General features: G+C 47.8%; 1 protein-coding gene across 3 annotated transcripts in view; it reads right to left on the reverse strand.

Moving 5' to 3' along the window:
• Positions 1–5,797: 5,797 nt before the first annotated feature.
• The window catches only part of LOC121157439 (signal-regulatory protein beta-1-like), a 28,424-nt gene continuing 23,554 nt past the window's right edge, over positions 5,798–10,667 (reverse strand). For all 3 annotated transcript variants that reach the window (XM_040981707.1, XM_040981706.1, XM_040981708.1), the window contains 3 exons: positions 10,188–10,520; positions 6,903–6,981; positions 5,798–6,477 (listed from right to left, as the gene is read on the reverse strand). In XM_040981707.1, the coding sequence (XP_040837641.1) occupies positions 6,411–6,477; positions 6,903–6,981; positions 10,188–10,520 (479 nt within the window). In that variant the 3' untranslated portion in view covers positions 5,798–6,410. The remainder of the gene's footprint in view (positions 6,478–6,902; positions 6,982–10,187; positions 10,521–10,667) is intronic.

Consider the following 10,667-nt stretch of genomic DNA (forward strand, 5'->3'; position numbering starts at 1 on the left):
AAAGGTCATGAAATAACAAATGCTGCTGAGCATGTGGGAAAAAACGAATCCTAACACATAGTTGGTGGGAATGCAAATCAGTACAGCCATTATAGGAAAACAGCATGGTGATTCTTCAGAAAAATAAAAATAGATCAGCCATATGATTCAGCTATCCTACTTCCGGGAACATGTGCAAAGGAAATGAAATAAGTGAATGAAAGGGATGCGTGCATTCTCACTTTACTGCAGCTCCATTCACAATAGCGAAGATAGGACATTAACCCAGATGTGCATCAGCTGACGACTGGACACAGAAACTGTGGCATGTGTACGTGATGGAGTATGACTCAGCCACAAAAAAGGAATGAATTCCTACATTTGCACCCAAGTGGATGAGTTGGAGATCATTATGCTACGTGCTATAAGCCAGAAACAGAAAGACACACTTCACGTGCTTTCCTTCACACGAGAAAATTAGTGCACATGAACAATAAGAAATGTGAGGATGCCATGAGATATAGATAATAATGAGCTATATCCCAAACATAATAATGTAGTTCTCTTTCATCACATTATGATCTTTGCCAGAAATCCTATATCGTGTGCTATTAATATCCCTACCTCCGCTTTCAGGATAAGTAGTGTGTGTGTGTGTGTGTGTGTGTGCGCGTGCGTGTATAATACATGTGAAATATGGAGAAATTATAAATTTACATATGTTCATTATACTTGTCTTTATATTTCTCCGTGTTATAGGCAACATTTAAAAATTAAATGTAAGATAGCAAAAGTCACTGGGAGGTTGTGCAGGATTAATTACAGACCTTGGGGTTATAATGGGTTTTTTCCCTGGAGGGTGGCAGTGCAGGGGCCATGAGCTCTGTCAGTTCCAACAGACCATGCATTGGCACAGACAAATCTACGAAAATATGTTCAAGAAATGCAGTGCAGGAAATGCGGAATTAATCCAGGAGTCATGGGCCAACCACTATAGCCTGGTGGCTGAAGTGCTCACCTAGCATGCTCCGGGATCCCCTATGGATTCCAGTTTATGTTCCTGGTGCCCCACTTCCCACTCAGCTCCCTTCTTGTAGTTTGAGAGAGCAGTAGAGGATGCCCAAAGTCTTGGAATCCTGCACCCTCATGGGAGACCTGGAAGATGCTGGAACCTGGATTCAGACTGGCTCAGTTCTGGCTGTTGTGGCCTCTTAGGGAGTGAGTCAGGGGACTGAAGATTTTACTCTTTGTATTTCCTCCCTCTGTAAATCTGACTTGGTAGTAAAAATAAATAAATCTTAGAAAACAAAAACAGAAATCACATGCTAAAGTCCATAGCAGCCCAGATGGTGATGTGAAAGGGCATGACATATAGTTATCTTCCATGCAGCATCAGGGAGCACTCCCAGGCTGCAGTGAGGGTGGGGTTGGAACCAGGGCATGCAGAGGCACCAAGGACACAGGCAGAGCACCTAGCATCAGCCCTGAGCACATAAGCAGATCTATTGGTTGTGGCAGAAAATTATATTGTAAATTGAAAAAAAAAAAAACAAAAAAAAAAAATCTTAAAAAGTGGTTCTCTCCAGGGCAGAGAAAGGGACTTGGAAGGAGGGAATATGGACTTGCATTGGTTACTTAACACATTTCTCTCCAGCGGGGATCATTTGTGAACAAGCTCATAATGTCATCAAAACGAAAAAACTGGCTTCCTTTGGTGACACAGGAGCACGCCCTGCATTCAGAATGTTAATTTGACAGATGCTTAAATCTTTGCAGGTTGTCAGAGTGGCCCGGGCTGTGGAGATGCAGGCTCTCCCATGCCCTGGGGGCAGGAATATAAACTGACCAACATGTTAACTGCAAAATGGCATTGCAGCCAGGACCCCAGGTTACCCCTAAACCTGCTACACTCCGGTCCTACCCAGTACATGGCAAAAGACTGTTAATTTGTTATGATCAGAAATGATGAGCATGGAGCACCTGAGCCTTACTTCTCCTCCAGGTAGCATGTGTTGGGTTGCTGTATGTCTAATGTGGAACCTCTCCCCATCCATGACAAGAAGCTGTTGGATCACATGCTGGGATATTTTGCTCCAGTGGTTAATTTTTTTTTCCATCATAGCATCTCCTCTCCTTGGCAATAATGAGTAAGTGAACTGTTGGGATGTGACCCCAGGGAAAGTTCAACCTAAAGGCATCCCTGTGACTCACTGGTGGGAGAACAGGCTCTCTGTCCACCTGGGTTGTTAAACCAGGAGGCCGAATGTCAACACTGCCTGCATCTATCTGGAGAAGGTCTGTGTGCAAGCAGGCAGAGATGACCAGCAACAAGAGAATGTCAGAGAGGGGGTGTTTTGGGAGCATGGAGTTCCACCCTACTCTGCAGTCCCTGGTGTTCCCAGGTTCTTGTGGATGCTGTAAGCAGCTCAAAGCGCTCCTCAACTGCAACATCAGTTAATCATTACTTTTGATTGATGTATTGAGTTAGTAGCCCTGTAAGAGAAGGTTCTTGACTAACTCAGAGCACATGTTGGTGCTCTCTACTCTCTGCAGTCCACACCCCTCCCCCCCGGATCTCCTTGGGTCTCAGTCATGCAATGAGCACAAATATCCCTACATATCAGCATTATCACATAGGTGATGGAGGTAAAGTGCCCAGGATAAAGTAAGTATCCAGCAAATGGCAGCCCTTTTGTACCATTGAGGCAATCATTTCTTAGACTGGATACTGCTCAGAGTTCATTTAGAGTTGCAAGTGATGAAACACTGAGAAAAGTAAGGCCTCGGGGACAGGAAGAGAAATTGATTTGTAACTCACCATTCTGTGGGCACAGGGCCTTCATCGTCTGGCATCCTGTAAGACAATGTAGTCTTTAAGCAAAGTGGTTTGACAAGTTGGTTTCCCTCCCAAATACCACGGACCTGGAGGTGAGCTTGGAGCCAGGAACAGGACACCTGTGCTATATTGTCCAATCATGCTCTTCACATCCCTGCACTCATGTTGAGCAGAATGTTCTTCAACTTGGCTTCCACCTTAGTCCAGTTTGGGGCACCTCATGTAAAATGAACACTTGCTGCTAGCCAAAGTGGGAGCAACTTTTTGGGTCCCCAAATTTCTCTGCAAATCTTTCTCTTGTAGGCCTATGTTGGCTTGATTTGGTCTCTCATTTTGTGTCAACTACCAGCAGATGTGGAGTCAACTTACTGGTTTAGTCTAGTGATCAGCTGAATGTTGGCAAATCAACTGAATTACCCTGAATCACTAAACATTTCCTGAGTCTCATTTTTCCATCTTCTAAAATACATTTATCATGATTCTGATAGAATGGTAAGATCAGAACCCCATTGAATGTTCAATAGTACTTAGCATAACAATGCCCTGTGAAAGGGAGACATTGCAATTATAGCTAAGAATTCTCTCTCTCTCTCTCTCTCTCTCTCTCTCTCTCTCTCTCACACACACACACACACACACACACACCCCAGGAAGTAGAGAGGTCAGGCTCACTAGTGAAAGGCACCTGGGTCCCTAACCTGACTGGCACTGTTTATTTGAGGGTATCCTTTCCCCTGTGTTGTGGAGCCTTGGATGAATTTGGCCATCAGAGAAAGGCGTGGGCTGTTTGTGTGATTTGATTCGGTGTATGGCACAGGAGCATCTAGTGGATTAGCACAGGATCCTAACCTACAGGGCTGTGTGTGGAAGGAGGGGCACAGTACTTGGCAGGTTGTAGTGCTGTGGTGCTTGGTGAAGGCTTTAGAATTCTAGTCATCCGAGTTTCCCTTGAATCACATGAATCCCAGAGCACATGCCTCCAGCTTCAGTCATGATCACACTTTTGCTAAAAGGAAACTTGACATGCAGTGTGAGCAAAGTAAAAGCTGCCATGAGGCTCAATCTTCTGGGCCAGCTCTTCAGTCACGGTGCAAATCAGTTCACAAACAACAAGTGTGCCTCTTGACCATTGACCAGTTAGGTCACTTCTCACAAAGTCTGCTGGTGATGGGTCCCTGCAAATATTTGTTTATATACAAAACACAGAAGCCTACAGCCACGAGGTCTCCTTTCCCAGAGTTTGCACATGACACTTCACAGAAATGAATCATGGAGAGGAGGATTTGGCAACAGAGGTAAACCTGCAGTGAAGCAAGGAGGAGGTGTGACACGGGAAGTGATGTTGGAACAGAGTAAAGGTGAAGTCGGAGGCAGATCAGCAGCTGCCTCAGGTCATGGAGATTTGATGCTCCCAACACTGGAGGACCTTGGTGAAGGAAAACATCCTGAACTAAAGGAAAAAGGTGGAGTGGATGTGGGTGAAAATGTTTCAGCAGAAGAAATCAGTAAAATATGTTGTATTCAAGGAACTTTTGGGGTAATCACAATTTTGATGGTGTCCGAGGGTATGAGGCAAACAAAAAGGTGGGTGAGAATTCAGGAGCTGTAATTTATACAAGATGGTGATGAACTACTACAGACAGAACTTTACAATGAAACAAAGCACTTTCCTTACAGTGTCACTAATGCATCCAAATACAATACACCAGCTAGATACTTGCTTTATTAATATTTCATTACTCCGGTCCAGGTACCCTGACCAGAGTATATCCTAATGTATCCTACATATTAATGACCTGCAGTGTGGAAGCCTTCATTATCTGGGCATCATAAACTGGACAGGCCAGAGAGCTATCTCCATCTTCTGTTTGACTCTGAAGGTCATTCTCCCAGGGCTGCAGTGGAGAGAAGCATTGTCACAATCCTGCCTCACAATGCAAAGTAGGGACTACCCAGGCTGATGTAATTGCCACAGAAGTGAAGCCAGTCAAGAGGAACTGGAGTGTGGAGTGGGTGGTTTAGCTGGCACTTTCCATAGGATAGTTTAAGGGAACTGTTTGACCCTGTACAGATGCTCCCAGGGAGTGGGGGGGGGGGGAGGACATGACTGAGAACATGGGGAGAAGCTGAGTAACGATTCCACCTGACACTCATTGCCATGAACTGCCCCAGGCTGGAGGAGGGCATCCAGTGGGAGTCTCCAGCAAAAGTGGATGCTTCTCAGGTCAGGGAGCACTGTGGGGCAACAGATGCAGATCCAGACGTAGTCCTCCATGCGCTGGAATGGACTTGCACTAGCTCAACTGATGAAGAGGCAACTGGAGAAGTTTCAGGAGTTTTGCCGTCTTGGAGTAAATTGTTGTTAGCTTGAAATTGGCCATTTGGGGAATATTTTCACCTAGAAATTGGCAATACTAAAAAATCAGTCTTTTTCCCCCCACCGTTTGCAATTGTTAAACATCATCATCTCATCACTGGGTCTTAGAATGTGTTTGAAGTTTTTTTTTTTTTTTTTTAAAGATTTATTTTTATTATTTTTTTTTTTTTTATTGGAAAGGCAGATATACAGAGAGGAGAGACAGAGAGGAAGATCTTCCGATCCGAAGCCAGGAGCCTCTTCCGGGTTTCCCACGCGGGTGCAGGGTCCCAAAGCTTTGGGCCGTCCTCGACTGCTTTCCCAGGCCACAGGCAGGGAGCTGGAAGGGAAGTGGGGCTGCCGGGATTAGAACTGGCACCCATATGGGATCCCGGGCGTGCAAGGCGAGGACCTTTAACCACTTGCGCCACCGCGCCGGGCCCTGAAGTTTTAATTTATTTAACAAAATTATGTACTTGAATGGCAGAGTTACAGGGAGAGGAATAAGAGAAAAGGGGAGAATGGGACAGGGAAAGGAAATGGGGAAAGAGATGGGGGAAAGGAGAAAAGGAGAGAGAGAGAGAGAGAGAGAGAGAGAGAGAGAGAGAGAGAGAGAGATTTTCAGCTTCCATCTGCTGGTTTATTCCCCAAATGCCCACAACATCCAGAACTGGGTTTTAGGAAACAGCACTCTTCTTCCATGTGGGATGGTAGGGACTCAGTATCTGCGCCATCACCTGCTGCCTCCAGGGGGAGCATTCATTTGCGGGAGCTCCAAACAGAGCTGGAGCTTGAACAAGGCATTTTGACCAGGCATGACCAAGGCATCCCCAGCAGCATCTTACCTGCTGCACCAAACATGCCTCCAGATGGATTAGCTCTACAGAGGGTTTCCCAGAACCTGTGGCTCAAGGTCAAGGCCAATGTGGTCTTGACAAGAAATGTTCTGATAGTTTAGAACTGCCTTGTTGCTCAGCTCCTGGGATGGTGCCAAGAGTCAGGGTCCAGAGCCAATTACCACAACCCTTGCCAGGACCACAAATGCAGACCCAGCTGTCCAGGAGGTCAGGAAGGAGGAGCAGGAGCCGTAGGCAGGTGGACGTCCCAGGAAGAGAAATGAACAGAGCAGAGTTTACACAAGCCTCTCAAGGATTCCTTCATTGGGCTGAGCCCCTCAGAACAAGGTCCCTTGTGGCAGGGGAGGACAGGAGGAACTATGAGGAAACACTCCCACAGGGATTACTGCTCATCTTCAAGGACTGTCTGCTGCCTCTGTGCTGTCCTTGGGGTTGTTCTTCCTGGATACCTGTGGAAATGTATGGGCAGCCCCTAAGACATGCCTCTGGCCCCATAGCTTTCATCCCCCGCTCCTCCCTCCCTCCCCATTCCTTTCCTTTCTGCTTGGGCCAGTGGTCCTGGGGTTTCCTGTCACTGCTCTAAATCAGGTACTCCTCTCACCCCAGAGTCTAGCTAATGGAAATGCATCCTGCAAGGGAATCACTTGTTCCCCCTTCCTCTGTGGGATCACTGGGACTCTGCAGAGTACTCCCTTTAGAAGCTCTTGACCTAGCCCACCTCTGGCACACCTGCACACATCTTGGGAGCTGACCACTTCTCAGCAGGTTTCTGAGGTGGTCGAGGAACGGGGGGATAGACCTGGCTGGCCCTGACGTTGTAGAATGGATGACCTGGCCCAGCCTTGTGACCAGCCCTCCCTCCCCCACAACTTACCCTGAGGTCTTGTGCTTCTTGAAGACAAGAATGGCAGAGACAAGGACCACCAGCAGCACCTTGTGGAGAAGGATGACAGCTACAAAGGTGAAGCAGGAGACAACTACTGACCTGGAGATCAGATACAGGAGCAGCCGCTGAGGGGCCCCCACAGGTCCATCTGAGGCTACCTAGACCTGAAAATGCTCTGACACCCATATCCTGCCATGGCTGAAGTCCAAGGCATGAACCCAGTATAAAGGGAGTCCCCGTGCCCTGTTGCCTATGTCTCAGGCTGCCAGGCTGTCCCCTCCTGAGGGAAGGGTGAACAATGTGTGTTTAGTGATGGGATGCCTGCAGGTGGCAACTGCTTTCTTCTTGATTCTCACAACCCCGAGTTGCTGGGTTTTATGAAAGCCAAGTTCCTGAATCCTTCAAGAGCAGCCCCCATCAAACACTTGTTAAATAGAGAGCATACTGGCCTAGCAACTTCCCTTCAGTTGAGAATAATACTCAAAGAACAACCCTGCCCCACCTTCTCACAGGAACTGCTGAGTCCTTTGTGGGGCTTGGACTTGTGGGCTGACATTATCTCTGCCAGGCTGGTGACAAGCATTGGCCCTGAGAGCATTCCTGGATGCTCCCTGCTTTCCTGTTCCATCTTGGAGTCAGCTTCCCAGGAAACTGACCTGGACCAGTGGTCTAGAAACACAGGTTTGATAATTGATGGCTCCCATGTGGACAATGAGGAGCTCAGCAGAGCTGTGCTGTGCTGTGCTGGTTACAACTTCCACTGACTGTGGCCAGGGAACTCTGTGGTACTGAGTACTTGAAATGCAGTTGGGATTTGAGATTAGGACTAAGGGACAACACTCACTGAGCACCAATCCTTTAGAAGAAGACAACAGGGCTGAGTGCCCTCAATTACAAGCTAAAGTGAAGGAAGGAAACCAGAGGGCTTCCTGAAAGCAACACACATTCTTATCTCCTGATCATGGGGTAGCAGAAGCTGGGGCTTGTGCCTTGGGAATAAACCTAGGCAAAGCAGAGGTTCAGGACAGGGCCTGCCATGCCAGGATAGGGCAGAGAAGCTGGGGGAGGCTGAGACGTGAGATGGGCCCATCCAAGCCAAAGCTCTCAGAGACCCTGGGCCTCTAGCAGGACAGGTGCAGCAGGAAGCAGGATGAAGGCCATCTCCACTAATATCATCCACAAATGAAGAGAAACAACAAAGAATGAAGACTACACTCTGCCCAGAACTGACCTCCAGCATGACTCACCGAGAGGCAGCAGTGTGGGAAAGAGAATCATCAATGCCTGTGCAGATTCTCTCCCTCCCCACCCCTCACCATTACCGGCCCAAGAGGGAACGTGCAGGAAGGAGGCCCAGGGAGCCTGGAGATCCACTGACCACATAGCACACCCCCAATGGGGAAAATACTGGAAAACGTTCCCCAGACCCCAGCAGAGATCTGAGCACAGACCCTCAGAAGGGACCTTGAGTCAGGCCTGATGTCAAAGAGCTATGAATGTTTGCCTTCACACGGCATTAGGCCTGGGTGGCTGTGATTCAGGGCCCTGAGAAGGGGCCGGGGGCTGGCATTCTCTGGGTGAGTAGTGCAATCATTTGGGCTTTGGACAAGCAGAATGGAGACAGAGGAATCAGAGTCCTAGAAAGAGATGTGGCCAAGACAAAAGCAGTAATCAGAGAGACGTAGAACAGGCAGTGTCATAGTCTTTAACATTGGAGAATGTCTGACCTATGTGTCTTCTCCAGCCTGGAGTCATTTATTCTGTCCCTGCCAAAGCAGGACTTGAAATTCAACAGTTATGTTGCAGGCTCATTATCAGTTATCTGCAAGGATGTTAGATAAGCTGAAAGCCCTCAGAAAGATCTGGCCTGTACAGGTGGACAGAAGAATAAAAAGCAGACACAAGTCAATCCAGGTGGGGCAGACTCATTTCGCCTCACTCTTTCCTGTGAATAGCATTTATGAATCCTGGAAACATCACAAGGAGACAGCAAGACAGACAGGCAGGGGGGACCTGAGGCCTGGACAACTGCACCACAGTCAGATATCTTAGTACTCAACACCAACTCCAAACCCACCTCCCAGGTCCCAGCTGTAGAAGGCAACCCAAGTGTAGCCTGAAAATGTGGGAAAGTCTCAAGTCAGAGACCAATGCCTCTACCTTAAGAAAATGGAGAGGGCAGGAAAGGAACCTCAGAGTAAGGCGGGGAAAAGGAAATAATGAAAAGGAAAGAGCAGAAAACCTTTTCAGAAACTAAATGAAACAGAGAGTTGGGCCTTTGAAAAGATCAATAAAAATGGAAAAACCTTTAGCCAGATTAACCAAGTGAAAAAGAGAAGTGACACATTTCCAACACCATCAATGAAACAAGGGCTATCACTATAGGCAACACAGATACAGAACGGATGATAGGGGGATGCTGGGATCAGTTCTACACACAGAAAGTTGAAAAGTTTGATGCAACAAACCAAAAATCCTCAGAAAGCATGCCCTATCACCATTGGCACGATAGGAAATGAATACAGGGCCTGGCGGTGTGGCCTAGCAGAAAAAGTCCTTGCCTTGAATGTGCCTGGATCCCATATGGGCGCTGGTTCTAAGCCCGGCAGCTCCACTTCCCATCCAGCTCCCTGCTTGTGGCCTGGGAAATCAGTCGAGGTGCTTTGGGATCCTGCACCCATGTGGGAGACCTGGAGGAAGTTCCTGCTCCTGGCTTCGGATTGGCACAGCACCGGCCATTGCAGTCACTTAGGGAGTGAATCATTGGACAGAATATCTTCCTCTCTATCTCTCCTCCTCTCTGTATATCTGACTTTGTAATAAAAATAAATAAATCTTTAAAAATAGGAAATGAATACACTAAAGAGGTCTAAACTACTAAGAAAATTGAATTCATACATTTTCCAGCTTCTGAAAACGTTTCTGGAGGCTCGCTGTTTTCATGGGGGAGTCTACAAAGTCCTGAGAGATGCCTGTGACAGGAGACCAGAGTGGGCCTCTTTGCTGCTTCTCCAGGAAACGCCTGCCACTCACATGGGTTCCTCCAGCTGCTGATGCCAGAACATCAGTAGGACATCATGACTTGTCCCAAACTCTGAGCCGTGGTAACTCTTGGAGTGTGGGATTTGGAGGAGGGAGCTGGCTTTAAAACCCTGCTTGATGTTTATAATCTTCTAGATAATTCTACAATGAGCAAGATTACTACTTCTCACATGTTTTGAAAAAGGACAAGGTTAAAATAAAAACAGGAGACCTGCTGGAGAGAGGCCTCACCGAGAATGATATTTGTGTCGAGCTCCTTGGGCTGGGCTGACACCTGCAGTATGTGGCTTCTGGTGACCGCCGGCTGCCCGTCATGCTCCACCTGGCAGGAAATCACCAGCTCATCCCTCTGGGCGGAGTTGTTCACCAGGATCAAGCTTGTGCGGTTATAAGTCCCATCCTTGTTCTCCACCTCCGTCCATGCCATCTCTGTCCGGGACACGTTTCCATTCTCCAGCCAGGTCAGCCGCATGCTCTTGGGGTAGAACTTGTCCACGTGGCAGGTGATGATCACCTGAGTCCTTCCCCCCGTGGAATGTTGTGTGACCTCCATCGTTGGGGGAACTGAAACAGAACAGATGCTGGAGGAGGAGGGACTGAGTGACTGAGTTCCCATTGCTAGGGTGAAGGTATCCCTGAAACAGGACCAGGCATGCAGTAGGCACTCAGACAGGAAGGGCCTGGGCACATGAGTGACATCACTACACATGG

Source organism: Ochotona curzoniae, unplaced genomic scaffold, assembly GCF_017591425.1.
Source record: "Ochotona curzoniae isolate NIBS_2020 unplaced genomic scaffold, NIBS_Ocur_1.0 contig_3520, whole genome shotgun sequence".
NCBI classification, from domain to species: Eukaryota; Metazoa; Chordata; class Mammalia; order Lagomorpha; family Ochotonidae; genus Ochotona; species Ochotona curzoniae.